The sequence below is a fragment of the Penicillium lagena genome (assembly GCF_028827675.1).
Source record: "Penicillium lagena strain IBT 129212 chromosome Unknown utg000008l_segment0_segment0, whole genome shotgun sequence".
Classification (NCBI taxonomy): domain Eukaryota; kingdom Fungi; phylum Ascomycota; class Eurotiomycetes; order Eurotiales; family Aspergillaceae; genus Penicillium; species Penicillium lagena.
In genome coordinates, this window is record NW_026623229.1 from 672,599 (window position 1) to 690,729 (window position 18,131).

Genomic DNA, 18,131 nt, shown 5'->3' on the forward strand with positions numbered 1-18,131 from the left:
AGTCCAACTATACACCTTCGCCTCGTTATCCATCAATCCTTTATTCTAGACTTGATCAGATGATGCCTCCTGTTAGCTTTCCACAATCTTGGCGAATCTCCTCAGAATGAAGGCATCTCATCTACCTGTTGTTCTGCTTTGGCATTATGGTAGAGATCAACACAGAGTATTGGTGTGTATACCTGGTCTCGGCTGGTCACTGCGACATTTTGTTGGTATTTAGGTACTATATCTTTGCTTTACGAACCACAACAGGAATGGTCCTTGGATTGATTGGAGGTAACAAACTGAGGCTGCTCGGGTGGCGCTCGAGGTTCATCAACAAAGGCAGGGGTAAGTTCCCAAATCTCTTTGATAGTAAACTCGCTGCAGACTCACTATTCGCTCGTCTACTTCCAAAGCTTATATCATAATTTTTAGACTGCATTCCTATTTGGCCTTTGTGGCTGTGGTAACAATATCAAGAACACCATATTGTTAAATGGGAACAATATCAACTGAAGCAATCCCCGGCAATCCAAGTTTCACCCTTTCACCTATAGAGCATCCTCTAATGGATTAGAGACCTCAACTAGCATTTTTCCTTGTCATGATCCCTGATATTGAACGAATCCACCATCCCCTCTCATCCAAATAACGAATATAAGTATCTTATCCTGTGCCTCCCAAACACTTTTTTCTTCATCGCCAGCCAACTACATTTCCAATCTTCCCAATTAACTTTTCCAATCCAATCTATCGTAATGACCGCTCCTCAAATCCAGAAGTACGCTGCTGTCAAGGGTACATGACATCCATCCATTTCCCATCCATTTTCTCCACTTATGAACTTGCTGACATGTTTCTCTCACAGCCAACGGTGGCTCAGGTTTCTGCGTTGTCATGTAAACACCTTGCATGCGCGCCTCCGATTCCACTATGTCCACCACCTTCAATATCATAGTGGCTGGCCTACTTTGACAGTCCTAGCTAGGGGCGACAATGAAGACATCAACACTCGTTGTACCCTGCACTACGGATGCTAAAGAAGAGCCTACCAACCGTTATTTGTCTACATTTCCGGGGGAAAAAGGAAAAAAGAAGTTATTACTTCATCGACGACTTGACCGACGAATGACACCCCAGTTTTGCTTTCATCGTTGACCGTCCAATTCATTCCTTACCGACAGGATAGAAAAGGAAAGAGTGGGCTCGCGCTTTATCTGTTATTCTCGTTTCATGTGCTGCGCTATGATGAACGGGACGTGCTTTTAACTTGAGTTTACCGGGGCCGTTTTTTCTTTGTTTTCAACTGCCAGCTTTCTGGACACGAGAGAGGGGGAGCCTAGATAGATCAAATGAGGGCATTTTTGTGCATGAATCCAGCCGTTTCATCCTGTGATATGTATGACCCCTTTGCATAGAAATGCCGTAACTTGAAGAATACCCTATCAAGCCATCATCTACATCAAGATCATCTTTGCAGAAATCAAAAATGCATATATTCCACTCATATTGAGCCCGTCAATCCCCAGAGCAGACTCCTAACACCGAGCAGAAGTAAAGAAAAACATGATATCATCCCAATGCGAATTACTAAACTCAGTCCGAAAGCCTCAATTGAAGACTGTCGACTAGATACGATACACTTCGTCGTCACCATCGAGGAACCTGTTCAAGAGAGTACTAGTCAGCAACTGAATAAGAAACAACTTGGGCGCAGGAAGGACATACATCACCAGATTGTCATTATTCATCGCTCGCAGAGCCTGGATGGCTTCCGGTCGTGAGAAAACTTGCGTGGAGCTAAGAGATGAGGAACTGCGGACAGCCGTGTTCACAGCGTCGATCAAGACATCCACATTGCATGTATCGCTGTCGGTGAATACACGGCTGCCCATAAGGGAGCCCAAGGTCTGGCGGAAGGCCGTTGATCGAGCTGCGGTGATGGGGTGCTCTGCTGCCGCGGTGGACTGCGAGTCGTTTGTTTGGGACTGGAGAAGCTGCGAGGCGGGCTGCGAAGACGCCACGGACATCTGGGATTCGGTTTGCGTCTGCGTGGTGCGCATCCTCTGGCCACGTGGGCTTGCAGTGTAGAGCCCGTCTTCAGCGTCCTCTTCTGGGATTGGAGCGCTGGACTGTGTTACAGCAGGATCACGGCTTCTTGTGCCATGCTGGTTCGGGGTCGCTGTCGATGTGCCCCTGTACGTCGGCTGGTCATCATCATCATCAAATTCTACCTCACTGTCCTCATCAGAGTCATCGTCGAAGGTAGTAACCTTGCGTCTCTTGCGTCGCTCATCCTCAAGGACCTCCTTGAACATGGCAAAGCGCAGGATGGCCTCTGCGGACTTGGCATCCTTCTCGTCTACCCGGCTGGACAGACGTGCCTTGGCGTGGGCAGTAGACAGACGAATCAATGTTTCGAGAGTACGCGGTGTGATAGGCGAGGTGCGACGCTTGTTGCCATGGAGCTCCTCGTTGCGCAGGTTGGAATACGCGGCAATGATGTGGTCGGCCGCACCTTTGGTCAAGACGGGCTTGACTCGCGACTTTGCGTACTGAATGTACTTCTTGATGAAAGGAATGCTGATAATCTCCACATTCTTGTTGCGGTTGCGACCAGTGTTGTTGACCATGCCACCGTGGAGCATGACGTTGAACTTTTCAAAAACCTCAGTCGGCGCGTTGGAATCCTGTCGGTCTTCAATTCCTACGCCAAGCGTCTGGTTGAGCTGCTCCCGAACAGGAGCACCTTCCTCGGTGCCAGGTTGACGGTACCGGTGCATGCGCAGAACGTGCTCAGAAACTATACGGTCTCTCGCGTCTTCGATATCATCTGTCACGACGAAAAGCAAATCGAAACGAGAGAGGAGAGAGTCTGGCAGAGCGATGTTCTTGTGGGGATCCTTATGAGGATCGTACTGGCCGTAGATGGGATTGGCCGCTGCCAGTACACTGCATCGCGCATTCAAACTCGTATGGATACCAGCTTTGGCAATCGTAACGGTCTGCTGCTCCATAACTTCGTGGATTGCAACACGATCCACATCGCTCATCTTGTCGAACTCATCAATACAAACCACACCGCGGTCACCCAGGACCATTGCGCCTGCCTCCAGCCTCCGCTCGCCGGTTTCCTTATCGGAAGTGACAGCCGCAGTCAGACCGACACCGGAGGAACCTCGACCAGTAGTGGCAATCGCCAGAGGAGAAGTGTTCAACACGAAGCGAAGGAGCTGAGACTTTGCGGTGGAGGGATCACCAACCATGAGGATGTTGATATCACCACGAAGATGAGTACCATTTTCTAGGTTCTTCTCCATTCCACCGAGCAGCATCAGTAGGATAGCCTTCTTGATGTAGTCATGGCCATGAATACTCGGTGCAAGCGAACTGGAGAGCAGCTCGAACACATTCTTTTTCTTGGCGATTTTGTTGATATTGCGAATGTCCGTATCGGTGATGGTAGCCTGCGCAATGCCACCACCGGTCTTCGAAGACAATTGAATGATGTTATTGGCCATGACGAGTGTGCGGAAAGTCGAGGATCCAGAACCAGCATTCCGATTTCCCAGGGACCGGTAGATACCAACGAGCTGGATTCGGTCTCCAGGCTTGGCTTTGTCGACAAGGTCATCGTCGAGAATGACATCGACACTTCGAGGCAGCTGTCCCGCGGGGGCACGTTCTGGCATTTCTTGAATGGAAATAGACTGGTGGTCCATGTATGTTGAGTAACCGTACTCGGTGATGAGCTACAGCCCAAAAAAGTAATGCGTTAATTCGAATCCCTCATTTTGTGCAAGAGGTTGTCTTACCGGGTTTTTGTCATCATCTTCCTGAGGGTACACATTCAAACTCGTTGCACCGCTGGCGGACATAGTCTGGTCACGATACTTTCTGGCAAGGAAGCGATCCTTGCCCGCACTATAGTGGACACTCTGGATGACCTTGGGCCGCACCAAGGAGCATTTGGTAACAATGCCTTCAAGGGAGATCATGCGGTTCAAGTGTTGGGAGCTCAATGTTCGCGGATTGCAAGAGAATTCTCCGAAGGCTCCGACATACGCGCAGTAGTAGCTCTGCAAAAACAAGTCAGCCCCCCTTCGAATGGAGTGCAAAGGAATCAAAACCCACCACTTCCTCTGATGTTTCCTTGGCCGGTCGGTTCGGGATTGTTCCGATCACCTTCTTCAAGGCTCGGTCGAAAGCCTGCGAATAGTCGAAGGGGGAAGTGAGAAGCCTAAAATTTAGACACAATCAGATTTTTGCTCGAGGTTCGAGAAAGGGGGATCACGATACCCGTCTGCAAGTTCGCGATTGTGTGCTCTGATCTCATCAATGCTGACCTGGGCAAAGGAGATTAGCTGGTTATGTTGTGAGTGTTTCCAGAGGTTAACGAACTGTTAGACGACGTAGTCCTCGATTCAGCATCACCACAATATCGGCACGGTAGCTATTTTCCGAAGTCAGAACAGGCTGTGCAGAATCAATCCTTTCCGAAGGACTAACCTGCGAGCTCTAGCATCGCCTGGAAGAAAAAATACATTAGATCAATCCCACCGCAACACAATTAACCAGCACACTTACTTGGATCCAGGAATTCCGCAGCGGTACGCTCACGGTCCTGTGCGGCCTCATCGCGCAGCTGAACCCCGTCCATGATGGTGCAGTATAAAGTAGGGTGGGCGAAAAAGGGAGCGAGTTGGGTGTGGTGGGAAGCAGAGAAGGCGACGCGGGAGAGAAAGTGAAAGTGTGGCTCGACGCGACCGCGGCGCGTCGAAAGCGTGTTTCGCTGACATAAACATAGATCAATATGACCAAAAAGAGAAAGAGAAAGTAGAAGTGGAAAATAATAATTGACAGTTAATAATAATGTACATGGCTTTGATGTTGATGATATACAAATGATGATAATAGTTACATGCTACTCGCCCTTGGGCCATGGCAATGAGGTGCCGGCCACCTCGAGCTTGTCCTCCGAGCGTGTAGGGCGCAGTTTCTTCCGGAGCAGAGTTCGTACCGGCCGATCAATGAACCAGAATTGCTTGGACTTCCTTCCAAGAGCCGGATCTCTGGCGGGTGAAAGTCTCGTGGCTCGTGGGAACCGTGGATGCAACAGACGACGAGGGGGGTTTCGTGGCCTGGGATCTGGATGCCTCCTGACGACTGGAGCTTTGTCGGCTGTGAGATCCTTCTGGGCCGGAGTATCCTGGATTGTCGGAGGTTTCTGGTGTGGTGCGGGTACCTGTGTCGGTGGGCTTGTCGTGGTCTTCGGTTCCCCTGGAGAAAGACTCAGGCGGACACCCTTCTTCCTGCCGAGCCTGGAGTCACGCGGCTCGACCACAGCAGACCCATAACGAATTCGTCTGCGCAACAAGAGATACTCGTGAGAAAGATCCTGCTGGTCTTCGGGTGCAATGACCTCCTCCAGATCATCCGGAGCGGACTCAGGGGAAGATGATTTCTTGAACTTGGACGACACCTCCTTATAAGGGCGCCTCATAAGGCGTGGTTCACGGCGAGCGCGTCTGACGCCCCCTTTCATTCGAGTCCAGCCAGTACCTCCGAGAACGCCACCGGTCCAGACAAACGGCTCATGCTTGGTCCAGTCCTTTGACGGGCTGCCGTGGTCCGCGCGCCCGCGAAGGATCGTGCCCTGAACGCTGTCGCGTAGATAAGGCATCTGGGCGATAGCATTGAGTGTCTTGGGCGCAACACCATGCACAGCCCTCAACTCCGTGCCGCCATCCAAAATGCTTCGATTTCGAATCTTAAGCAAGGCGGCAGCGAGCTTCACAATGCAGGTGTAGGTGGGCTGCATGAACCAGGGCCGGAATTGAGTCCAATACTGTCGGACTGTCCTGGTTATGATATTGCGTGGCAACTTGCGGCGTCTTTTGAGATAATCGATCAAGTAGGCAGTTGTAGAAGTCTGATTAGGCATGAACCCGGAGCCCAGCCGAAGTTTAGACCAGCCAGGAAAGTGATACGAAAACTTCTGTTCGAACATCTGGAAAGCCTTCAGTTGGTCGGCAAATTCGTCCGAGGTCGAGAGGACTTCCACGAAACGCGTCCAGTTGAACGTGGACAGCTGAAATCCAGCCGCCTCGACTTCTGAACAAAGATCCAGAACTTTCTTAAATTCGTTCTGCATGGCCAAAGACTGCATATAAACAGAAAGAGGTCGGGAAAGGATGAAGCGCTGAGATCCCAGGACCTCCATCTGCTTTTCAGGAACAGAAATACCAGGGGAGGGGCCGACCAAGAGCTCCTCGTTGTTCGGCGCACCGGTCGGCAGGGATGGCCGCGGCGGTTCGATGAAAGGATCTGGCAACGACGTTGCGGTTGACGGCGGCAGTCCAGAGGATAGTAATTCATCGAGGTCAATCGGACGAGCCAGTTCGACACCGCGAGAGAATACAACGTGCCAGAGCTCCGCAACTTTGTCGTGATCTCCATCCTTTAGATATGCAGTCATCAAAGAAGAAGCCAGGTTAAATGGCAAAGAATCACTATCGTTGTCCAAAGAAGCCGAAGGCCGCCGGTTCTCGGCATATCGATCAAAAATTTCTTTGGCTTGTTGAGTAGCCCCTCTCGAGGCATACGCCGTGATAAGGTACTCATAGGCCTTGGAGTCGAAAGCAGCAGAAGGAGACGTGCCACCGATGCCGGGGGATGGGAACTTGGTTGCCAGAGATGTTGTGTCGATATCTGTCGTCATTCTCTCGAGGGATCTTTCAGCGTGCTTGAGATGTAGATTGGGGTCTTTGTGCCCAACGCCATCTGTAGTTGACTGCAAGTCCCGTTGAATCTGAGCCTTCAGTTTCAAGAGATAGGCGCTCAGTCCAGGTCGTCCGAACCGTTCTTCGATTTCCCGGAAAATGACGTGCGCCATGTCTCGATTTCGAGCTTTCACATAGCCCAACAGGACAATGGCATAGTGGAATTGGGTGGCGTGCAGGTGTTGGTTCCGGTGAAGGGTTCTCAAAAGACGCCGCGCCGTATCAGGCTCACGAATGAGAGTGAACGCAAGCATGAGAGCACTATAGCTCATGGAATCTGGTCGCACCCCGTTGATTCGCATGAGTAATCGCACCCGAGCAATGGACTTCAGGTCCACCCTGAATGCATATTGCGTGAGTAGTATGTTCCACATCCGAACGCGCGACCCTGGGACGTTCATGCTCTGACAAGCTACGGCAATTCGTTCCGCAAGATCCATACGGTCGTGTCGAGTAAATGCCTCCACAACCGTGTCAAGTAGCGGCATCGTGATCTGCACTTGATGTTTCTTGGCTTCGTTGAGCAAGCGACGGACACTGGCGGTATCGCCTCGGTTTGCACAGATCCCCATCACGGTACCGTACGTATGGGAATTCGGTTGAATGCCCTTCCTTAACATCTCCGCGAAAGTTGAAAAGGCGCCAGTGAAGTCGTCGGCGTTTGCGTGTGCGGTAATACGGATGTTCCAGCACACCGTGTTCTGCTCGAAATTGAATTCTTCGGATACCCTCTGAAATTGTCGCAAGGTCTCTTCGACATTCCCATGCCGCGCATGAACATAAAGAAGAGGGGTCAATAGTCTCCGACTCTGTGGCATGCCATGGTCTGCCACCAGCTTGCTGAACACCTCATCAACTTGTGCCACATCGCCCGCTCTGGAAAACCCAATCAAGGCTAGTCTGTATGCATGGGTGGACGGAGGCGAGTAGAAGTGTGCCAGTTCGCTCAAGAAGTACCGAATGCCACTTGTAATCTCAAAAGACACAAGAGAGTCCAGAAAGGCCCCTAAGAGCTTCCTGGATGGCCTCTCATCGGGTAGCTGCCAGCGCAGGTGACGGTAAATCGCCATGGAACGAACGAAAGCTGATCGCGTACCCAAAGATTGCAAGGTTTTGATGAGGTGGAAATAATGGTATCCCTTGGCAATGTTCAACGACTGGTATATCTGCAGAACTTCCAGAAACCCTCCCGTGGTGATTCTCTGGCAATTGCTGGATGACCCAACGACTCGATCAAGAAGGCATGAGGCAAGGTCGTTGAAATCGCTGACTCGTTCCCGATTCCGCAATAGGAATGAACCTAGAGCACGAGCGTCCACGAGGAGGGTCGATTCTTTGACCCGAGAAATCAGGTGCTTCGGTGATGGTATATTTGTTTCTTCCGAGGGCTGTGAGCTCCGATTCCACAGCTCTAGAGCGTCCTTCCATCGGTTGTTGTGGATAAAGTGTGTAAATACCAGTGGCCAGACTTTCCTGGCACGGGTTTTTGAATCCCAAGCCGATCGTTCGCATAGCATTTTCATGGCCGAGACCGTGCCATACGGGATTTGAGACCACAGAATGTTGCTCCAATCTTTGGCATCGAGCTTTGCCGGTGGAATTCGTGAAAAACACCGCCAAGCCCGCCTTTGATTTGTTCGGTCTGTAGAACTACTCAGGTAGGCAAGAAGTTCCGAGGAGAAGCGCGGCGGTCGTCTCAATGAGACGTACAGGATCCAGGCCTTTTCATAATCGGTCCCTTGTTCGTGTAGCAGGGCACTAAGCTTCCCCTCTGCCTCGAGCTGTCGAAGCCGATCCGTCTCCTGGTGCTGGGAAGCATCTGCTTCCGGGCTCTCCTCTTGTACATCCACTGCCTTGGCAAGAGACTGATGAAGACACAAGGCTTTCGAGACATATGTTCTTGGATAGCCGGTCAACGTCCTCTTCCTCCGGCGTAGTCCAAGTCTCTTGGGGAAACGAGATAGGCGTGTAATGGGGGGCTCTTGAGTGCTTCGGGGGTAGAGGAAGTCGAGAAACGGCGGCGCGGCATCGTAAGTAGTTTTGGTTTCGGTCGAAGAGCTTGGACCCGGGGACGGTCGTTGAGTCGATGGCGGCAAGAGAGCGAGAAACCAGTATGGAGCACCCCCACCGTCACCATGGTGTTTCCAGAAATGACGGGGCAGTGTTCTGCTGGACCGGATCGCGCCATTGGACTCCTGGAGGAAACGCCGTCCCGCGCTCTCGAAGCACCCGGCCGCTCGCTCGAGCATCACCCCCGATCGTTGCGGGTTCAAACGCTGAGATCACCGGAGATGATTGATAGATGGCATTATATCGCGACGAACAACTTTCCCTACCCGGTAGAAGTTAGATATGTCCAGTTTGCTTCGCGGGTGAATGTTTTGGAGGAAGTTGTTTGGGTGAGTGACAGGATGCCGTACCAAAGAAAAAAAACTTAAAGGCTCCCAGGACGTTTGTTTTGCTCAGCTGGAAAGCAAGACGCGCCTTCACTCTAATTCAAGTCCCAAGCTGCTTGCTGAAGAAAGGTCGTGCCTTGAGAAACCCGGGCCCAAAAAAGTTGGCGTTCAAGGTTGGAGAGCTTTAGGGATGGAAAAGACGAGGAAAATTGCCGCGCCTTGGCCGAAACGGGCACCGCCTTCGTGCAGCCCACCAACACACCATCTCCCACACCTTTCTGCCTTCCAACTCACCCACCGGCTTGCTCTCACTCCCCATCCAGCAATGGAAATCACAGACTTCATTTTCAGGGAGAGGGAGGAGGTGCTCCTGGCGGGTGACTACAATGCCTACCGGGCGCACACCACCCGCCGTTTGCATAAACTGCGCAAGAAGTTGGGACAGACCACCGCCAAAGGCCGCAAGTACACAGCCAAACCGCCTGTGGGTGCTGAAAATGTCGGAAGCAACGTGGCGTATGTTTCAATCGTTTCTTTCTCGTGTTATCTAACTAATTTGCTTTGTTCATGCAGTTATGTGCACCTCTTGCTTCTGGGGTCGGAACGAGCGTGGGCCCACGCGATGAATATGAAATCGACACACTCTGCCGACCCGTCTGCCAAGGGATTATCCGGCACTGCCAGACGTCACATTATCTCTCGACTGACCAAGGCGACTGGATATGCGCAGCACCTCGTTTCGCTGCTTCATGATCAATCGACGTCGGGAGCGAGCGACATCGATATCCTTGAAGCACGGGCTTATTCTGCGACGATCTCGGGAGCATTGTGGCTGGAAAAGCGGAAGTGGGAGCAGTGTCTCCACGATTACTCGATTGCAAGGGTGATATACACCGCGTTGGGTCAACAGGTCAAGAAGGACGCCTTTCGAGACCTTTTGTCCGGCACTGTCGACCCCAGTCTGCGCTACGCTGCGTACCAGATGAAACTACCACGCTCCAAACCTACGTCCTCGCTTGCCATTGAATTTTTCCCGTCGGACTCTAAGATGCGGTCCGAGGTTGAGAAGATCGACCCGTCTTGCCTAGCCGAAGAAGCAGCAGGAACACGGAGGACTGCCGAAGGGGAGGTGCAGGAATTGCCCGGGTCGATTACCTGGAGGTCACGGACTGTTGCACTGGAGGATGCCTCAATCTCTCAGGCACTGGCTGCTGCCGCCGCCGCAGAGACCAGCCTCACGTCCTGGTTGGCCAATAACAGTGGACGATCTGCCAACTCCAAGGATAAGGCTGCTGCGTACGACAATGTGATCATTGCAAGCCAGGACGCAGTCGATGCGACCAAGACGGCGATCGATGATCTGGCCAGCGAGGGTGTTGACCCCGGTGACAAGAGAATGCAATCGCTCCAAATCACCCGTACTGCTGTCAACTACACTCTCGTAGGATGGCGCGTTGGGCGCAACCGGGTGCTGTGTGGTGAACAGGACGGTCTCTCTTTTGAGGAAGAAGAGTCCGCGAAGGGCAAAAAGGGCGCCAAGCGCCCTGCGGGGAACGGGAAGAAGCTGAACAAGCTCCGTGAGCGCGTGGTTCTGTACGACTCGACACTGCAGAGTTTGGAGTTCATTCTCGAACTCCCCGGTGTCGCTGCTGATTCTGCATTTGTGCAAGAGCTGGATGCCAGGCGCCACTACTTCCGGGCCCTCAGGTATGGCAATCTCTCATGTTTTTCTTGTGTACCTCTCTGACCATATTCTCAATCCAGGTGTCTGGCCCTTGGACGGTCTCACAGCGTTCTGGGCAGATCCACAGAGGCCCTAGCGCTGTTCTCGCAGGCATTAGATCTTGTCAACTCCGCCGCGACTTCTCAGTCAACCGACCCCAAGGGGCCCCCGAAGCTCGATGTCTCTCGGGCGCAAGTTGGCACCCTGGAGTTGACTCTTCGGGAACTCGTTGCTCAGTATCGCGGACTGGTGACCCTCGAGAAACTCACAGCTGAGGATGCGTCGCAGTCGGCTGGCCAGCGGCCGCTCGTGGAACGGTTGCACCAGTTCGCCGGTGCCCAGACCGATCTCCGCAATCTGGTGCCGTACCCGCCGCAGATGCTACCCGTGCCTGTGAAGCCCCTGTTCTTTGATGTGGCGTGGAACTACATTGACTACCCGCGCGCCGATGGCGTGGAGAAGAGTGAGGAGCCGCAAGCCGAAGAGAAGAAGGGCCGTGGCTGGTTTGGATTTGGGCGGTGATTACCGCTGTCTATTTTATTTTTCCACTGTAGAGAGATACAATTTATTCGAGTGGATATTATTGTAATACCTCACTGTTCTGTAAAGTTCTTGCCCAGGTGGTATACTTTGAACCCGGTATACAACAGCACAGGCTTGGCACTCCAGCTAGGGCTTGAACCAATCAGCCGGTGGCCGGATGCCGGGACTGCCGTAACCGAGATCACGTTATGTAGGGGATTGGCGAGAATGACCATTGCAGGCATTGCGATTAGAAGACAACTAGGAATGAGAATCCAAGAGATCTGACACGACCTCGCGAATCTGCTGGTACTGGTTACTTCCCAGTAGTCCGTTCGAGCTAGATGATCATGGGTGCATTTTTCATACTATGCGTCGATACATCGTGAATAGATTTGATACTTGCCCAGGGGATAGACGAATAGATTTTCATACATGCCCAGGGAGAGACGAATAGATCAAATTGTGATTTTCTGGCAATAGTTAATAACAAAGATCGTGATATTCGTCAGGAACGATTATCCATTAAATCCAATCACAATAAGCAACGGGGGTCCGACTCGTGGCGTGCGTGGGTCCAATTTACATCCGCCCCTTATCGAAGAATTTCTCCCGTCCCGCTCTCCTCTCCTCCTCCACCTCCTCCGTGTCCAGGGTCTGGGATTTTGTTTCTCAGTCCGGCTTTCCTTTTCTTTTTCTGGAGTTTAGTTTGTGAACTCATTCGCCATGGTCAACATCACGGGGAGCTTCATTTCGCCTTCGGCGGATGCGACTCTGTATCCCAAGGTTTTCGCGCCGGGGATGATCGCATCCGTGCTCGAGGGCCTCACGGTCTGGAAAGTGCTGGTGACCCTGTTCGTTGCAGCTGTTGTCTATGATCAGTGTGAGTGGTCTCCGAAATCTTTCCAGCGCATCTTTGCCCTAACCTCGGGTTTCCAGTCAAGTACCACTACCTTAAGGGCGCGATCATTGGACCCGCGTACAAGATCCCCTTTATGGGCCCGTTCCTGCAGTCTGTCAATCCCAAGTTCACCGAGTACAAGGCAAAATGGGACAGCGGCGAGCTGAGCTGCGTTTCCGTCTTCCACAAGTAAGGACCCAATTTCTGAGACGCCGGAATTGCCGCTCATAACAACCCCTTTTCAGGTTCGTCGTGATCGCCTCGACCCGTGACATGTCCCGTAAGATCTTCAACTCGCCCGGCTTCGTCAAGCCCTGTGTGGTGGATGCCGCGCACAAGCTTCTCGGCAAGACCAACTGGGTGTTCTTGGATGGCAAGGACCACGTGGAGTACCGCAAGGGCCTGAACGGCTTGTTCACCCGCCAAGCGCTGGCCTGCTACCTTCCCCGCGCCGAGGAGGTGTTCGATGATTACTACAAGCGTTTCCTGGAGAAGTCGGCCACGGCCAACTTCGAGCCGCGCCCCTGGATGCCCGAGTTCCGCGAGCTCATGACTGCTCTCTCGTGCCGCACGTTTGTCGGATACTATATCTCCGAGGAAGCCGTGCAGAGGATCGCCGACAACTACTACCTGATCACTGCCGCGCTGGAGCTGGTCAATTTCCCCGTCATCCTGCCCTTCACCAAGACGTGGTACGGCAAGAAGGCCGCGGACATGGTGCTTGAGGAGTTCTCCAAGTGCACTGCTAAGAGCAAGGCGCGGATGGCCGCCGGTGGTGAGGTTACCTGCATTATGGACGCTTGGGTGAAGGCCCAGCAGGATTCCGCCAAGTACCGGGAGAAGATTGCCCAGGGTATCCAAGTTGATCCCTCGGAGAAGCCTCCTCAGGTCCTGCGTGACTTCAGCGACTACGAGATTGCCCAGACTGTGTTCACGTTCTTGTTTGCGTCTCAGGATGCCACTAGCGCTGCCTCGACATGGCTGTTCCAGCTGATGGCTGACCGCCCGGAGGTGCTGGACAAGGTCCGCGAGGAGAACCTGCGCGTCCGCCATGGTGACCGCACTGTGCCAATGTCCATGGATCTGCTCGACAACATGCCCTACACTCGTGCCGTCGTCAAGGAGACCCTGCGCTACCGTCCCCCGGTCATCATGGTCCCCTACCTGGTCAAGAAGGACTTCCCCATCACCGACAAAATCACCGTCTCCAAGGGCTCGATGATCATTCCCTCGGTGTGGCCTGCCACTCACGACGAGGATGCGTACCCCAATGCCGACTCGTTCGAGCCGGAGCGCTGGATCACCGGCACAGCCGAGCAGCAGACCAAGAACTGGCTGGTCTTTGGTACGGGTCCCCACTACTGTCTGGGTCAGACCTACGCCCAGTTGTCATTGATGGGCATGATCGGCAAGGCCAGTATGGAGATGGACTGGGAGCACACCCCGACCCCGAAGTCGGAGGATATCAAGGTGTTTGCCACCATCTTCCCTCAGGTATGTTGATCGATCAACTTTGTTTTCCTCGGCCATCATCACTAACTCGCACTAGGACGACTGTCTACTCACCTTCCGTCCCCGGAAATAAATGTTTCCTTTCTCCAAACCAAAATTGAAGCTGGTGCATGCATAGCCTCCTTTCCCAGATAGTTTGGCCACATGGTCACATTCAGCCTTGGCCCTTCCTATCCTGGAGATGGAATGGCCTTGAAATATTTCATCCATCTTGATGTTACGTGGTGTGCGCAGCGAAGGAAAATCTCCGATTGTCCCGAATACCCGGTTTTGTACGCATGCCGCCAGCGGAGAGATCTGTCTCGGAAGCCCTCCATATACCCTTGTCACCATAGGGTTTTTGTGTGTATGATGTGTGCGGCCCATGTGGGATCGCTGTTTTGGCGTAGTGGTTTTTCTTTTATCCCTTTCCTGGGATTGGACTGATGATGTGTCCGTCTTCGGGGTATGCACCTTAGAATAATATTAATGAAGGGGTTTTTGTTGTTTCGTTATTAATTCAGCTGATATACATGATTATTTTGTCCCACGGCGAAAATCTGCAATGTAGTCAATCCAAGTCTAGCCCTAGGGTCACGTTAAGGCAAACATGATACCAAAGGAGAAGGAAAGATTTCAGAGGAAATAACTTGGTAGTTCAGTGGCCCCTCGATCTTGTCCCTTCAAAGTTACTACGAGTGTGATTCTGCCGGCAAGTAGTAAGTAGCTGCCCACTCGGAATAGAAGCGGCGCGATGGTACTCTTTTCTCGGGGCCCGCGGACCGGGGCTGAATACGTGCACGAGAGGATCGACACGGTATGTCGTGGTCAAATGCCAGACTTTTCCGACTCAGACATCGTGCCACGGCCATACACGTACGGAGACGCACACAATTGCGATCGGCATTGCGCCTTGAACACTGACATGGTGAACGTAGTACACACCGCGTCGTAGTTTTTCTGTATGGAAAAGGTGGCAATATGAGGTCTAGTATGACCTCGGCTTACGAGACCATCTATTGATACAGCCCACTGCACACACGTCAAACTCATCCACAAGCATTCCCAACCTTAAAAAAGCCTCCCTCTCTTTGACATTGTTTTCTTCACGTCTCTAAACCAGCCACGAAAGAAACCTTCGACGAGGACACAATGAGTGCTAGAGGATCCAAGATTGTTGAGCTATCTGGTGACATCGACTTCATCAAGACTCCCGCAGCTAAACCTTCGGAATTTGAAACCGGCGAGGACTGTGGAATCGCGTTGACCACTGTCAGTCCATGTCGCCGTCTTGCTACTTACCTGATCAAAAGCTTGCTAAACTCCCTTTAAAGTTACCAGCTATTCACAATGCCCCGTTACCAGCCGACGGTGCTGGAAACGAGGGGTTTTCTAACCTCCTATTAGCGGGTGCCCTCACCGGTGTCCCCGGGCTCCTCACCTTCCTACTCGGCGGGGGAATAAAAATATTCATATTCCTTGCCCTACTCTCGGCCCTTCCTGTCTTGGTAGCCTTCTGGACCTGGACTTCGACCTGCAGCCCACGTACGAACAAGAAAGTCAAACTACCCGGCAGACCAATTGAATATTATGTGACCTTCAAGCGCGAAGAGGACCAGTTCAAATGGCAAGGTAAAAACAAGATCCCAATGCAGACCTTCGCTGAAATGTACTTGGACGGCTTGGTGGATTTTAATGGTGACGCCCTCGACGTCATGGAATATCGGCACGATTGGGCAAAGTTCACCTTTACCTGGCAACTGTTCAAGTTCATCATCTTCACTTTCTTCACCGATGTCATCTTCCACACAAAATCTCAGGATGAAGAGCAGATCCGGCCCAACTACGACCGCGGCAACGACCATTACGCCTGGTTCCTCGGCCCTCGTATGATCTATACCTCGGGAATCATCTCGGACCCAGAGCGAGAAGAAAGCCTGGAGGAGATGCAAGATAACAAAATGGCAGTCGTGTGCGAGAAGATCGGCCTTAAAGAAGGCGAGACGATGCTGGACATTGGCTGCGGCTGGGGAACGTTGGCCAAATTTGCCAGTCTGAACTATGGCGCTAAAGTGACCGGACTTACTATTGCGGAAAACCAAACCGCTTGGGGGAATGACGCTCTCCGGAAGGCCGGGATCACCGAACAACAAAGCCGGATCCTCTGTATGGACTACCGCGATATTCCCCGAACGCAGTATGACAAAATTACACAGCTGGAAATGGGCGAGCACGTCGGTATCCGGAGACTTACCGGATTTTTCCGCCAGTGCTATGATATGCTAAGGGACGATGGAACCATGTTCGTTCAGCTTTCTGGCCTGAGACAGGCGTGGCAGTACGAGGATTTCATCTGGGGGCTGTACTTGAATAAGTACATTTTTCGTGGCGCAGATGCTTCAACTCCTCTGTGGTATTACATCAAGTGCTTGGAACAAGCTGGATTTGAAGTCAAGGGGTGGGTCATGACCAGATGCATTTTCTCAATTGAACAAACGCTGACGGTGTACAGAATCGATACTATCGGTGTCCACTATTCTGGGACGCTTTGGAGATGGTATCGTAACTGGACCGGAAATTTTGAAGCAATCACGGGCAAATACGGACCAAGATGGTACCGGGTGAGTTTCGTCTGCGGTCTATTCGTTTGTTGTCAAGCCTAATACCTCATAGATTTGGGAACTCTTTCTCGCTTGGTCCGTCATCGCCTCTCGCCAGGGCTCCGCCACCTGTTACCAGATGGTTGTTGTTAAGAATCTAAACTCAATGCATCGCATCAACGGAATTCCAGCGCAGTTTGGCCTGGCCGGTGCGCTTGCCTCCAGCAAGAGAAAGGGCAAGTCACAGCTGCCTTAGAAAGTGATTGGTTTAGTTGATTGCCTATCGAATGCATCATGCTGGTTTCATGAAGGGTGAAGCGAAGGCCGGTGGCAGGAGTTGCTTTTAACACATCGCACCTTATATTATATTCGTTCCACAAGAGGAAACTACTGCTCTTTAGAAAATGGTAATCTACAACTATGCGAGACATAGGTTAGAGCGCGAGTTTCAATACGGGATATGGGAATAAGTCATCAGTGACTGGCTTTGTATCATATCACGGATAAAACCCTCAAGATGAATAACAAGGCCTGCTGCTGTACAATTCTATCGGCGGTTCTTATGGAACTCGAGCACTCATGGACAGGGAAGGAATCCTAGTTAGCCTAGGATGATTCCTAGAACATTTCAGTTGGCCGAACACACATTATCCAATAGAAGAACAGAGGCACACAGTGATCGAGCGACCCACTGAGTGTTCATGTTAAATCCTTAATTACGGCATTATGATTCTAGCGGCCTTGTAACTAACTATCGATCGCTGTAGTGCGAGGGAAAGCGGAGACTGGTTGATACAGATTGATAAGGTTTGGGGGGTTCCACCCGACCGCGAAATGCGTAGCTAAAACAAGAGACCTCTATTGTCAGATGCTCACAGATCGCCGCTTTTTGCTCGACAAGTAGATAAGAATAATCGGTACCGGAATGAAGAACCGAAACTACTGGATACTCACCTCCAAATTGCGGTTACCACGTCATCGGCGACCACTGGCCACCACGGTGGCAAAAACCAGAAGCAGGGAAACACCAGTTTCGCCTGGCTTGGCTCAGTCCTAATATAAACAGGACTTAAGGTCGCTTTGCACTTCGTCATCGAGAAAGAACTGTGGCACTATATAATTTCCATCAGTACCACAGTAAACATCTAACTCCCTCTGGTTTTGCAGGGATAACTATCCTCATTTTCTTCAACCCAGCACAACACGCACAACACGCACAACCGCTGCATCAATCATGGCGTCAATCATAACTTCCCTCAAGGACCTCATCAGTTCTGTCTTTGAAGTCATATTTTCCGTGTTCAACAGCGCGTTCAATGCAGTCTTCGGGCTCGTAGCGGCCATTGCTCACTTTTTCGTTGGCACTTTCAGAATGGTGCTACATGGGGCGGGAAATATCTTGGAAGCCGCAGGTGGAATAGGAAAATTTATTGCTAGTAAGACCTCTGATCCCAGCTTCCCAGAGTCGCGAAGCGCTAACAATTCATGTGAAAAGGCAATATTGTTGTCATCGCAATTATTGCCGGCTGTATCTACGGCTTTCTGCAGTATCAGGGTCGTCAAGGACGCCCCGCCAAGGCTGGAAACAAGAAGTTGAATTAGCTTAGACGTCGCAGGATGATGTTATGTACCAAATGCAAGCTTTGTATCTTTTGATCCTTATCTTCGTAATCATGCGCTCCTGGCAGAAAACTTTCTCAATACAATACCAGGGAGGAATGCCGCTACAAA

The 18,131-nt window shown here is 51.7% G+C and overlaps 6 protein-coding genes across 6 annotated transcripts; 4 read left to right on the plus strand and 2 right to left on the minus strand.

The window, feature by feature from the left end:
* Positions 1-1,613: 1,613 nt before the first annotated feature.
* Positions 1,614-4,645, minus strand: N7510_010833 (MCM DNA helicase complex subunit MCM3; the record flags this gene model as incomplete). The annotated part of the gene is made up of 8 exons (XM_056982758.1): positions 1,614-1,650; positions 1,714-3,737; positions 3,801-4,064; positions 4,120-4,225; positions 4,285-4,331; positions 4,387-4,438; positions 4,495-4,513; positions 4,573-4,645. 8 exons carry the CDS (start codon positions 4,643-4,645, stop codon positions 1,614-1,616), a joined length of 2,622 nt encoding a protein of 873 aa, XP_056828252.1.
* A 264-nt stretch (positions 4,646-4,909) lies between these two features.
* Positions 4,910-9,016, minus strand: N7510_010834 (putative translation regulator (Cya5); the record flags this gene model as incomplete). Its single annotated transcript, XM_056982759.1, has 1 exon — positions 4,910-9,016. The coding sequence occupies one exon, from the start codon at positions 9,014-9,016 to the stop codon at positions 4,910-4,912; it is 4,107 nt and encodes a 1,368-aa protein (XP_056828253.1).
* Positions 9,017-9,488: 472 nt separating this feature from the next.
* N7510_010835 (signal recognition particle subunit SRP68) lies at positions 9,489-11,408 on the plus strand (the record flags this gene model as incomplete). Its single annotated transcript, XM_056982760.1, has 2 exons — positions 9,489-10,870; positions 10,928-11,408. 2 exons carry the CDS (start codon positions 9,489-9,491, stop codon positions 11,406-11,408), a joined length of 1,863 nt encoding a protein of 620 aa, XP_056828254.1.
* Positions 11,409-12,134: 726 nt separating this feature from the next.
* erg5 (C-22 sterol desaturase erg5) lies at positions 12,135-13,894 on the plus strand (the record flags this gene model as incomplete). Its single annotated transcript, XM_056982761.1, has 4 exons — positions 12,135-12,291; positions 12,348-12,498; positions 12,555-13,803; positions 13,859-13,894. 4 exons carry the CDS (start codon positions 12,135-12,137, stop codon positions 13,892-13,894), a joined length of 1,593 nt encoding a protein of 530 aa, XP_056828255.1.
* Positions 13,895-14,952: 1,058 nt separating this feature from the next.
* N7510_010837 (S-adenosyl-L-methionine-dependent methyltransferase) lies at positions 14,953-16,656 on the plus strand (the record flags this gene model as incomplete). Its single annotated transcript, XM_056982762.1, has 4 exons — positions 14,953-15,072; positions 15,135-16,258; positions 16,313-16,421; positions 16,474-16,656. The coding sequence occupies 4 exons, from the start codon at positions 14,953-14,955 to the stop codon at positions 16,654-16,656; spliced, it is 1,536 nt and encodes a 511-aa protein (XP_056828256.1).
* Positions 16,657-17,634: 978 nt separating this feature from the next.
* On the plus strand, positions 17,635-18,002 carry N7510_010838 (uncharacterized protein; the record flags this gene model as incomplete). The annotated part of the gene is made up of 2 exons (XM_056982763.1): positions 17,635-17,836; positions 17,896-18,002. 2 exons carry the CDS (start codon positions 17,635-17,637, stop codon positions 18,000-18,002), a joined length of 309 nt encoding a protein of 102 aa, XP_056828257.1.
* Between the last annotated feature and the right edge of the window lie 129 nt (positions 18,003-18,131).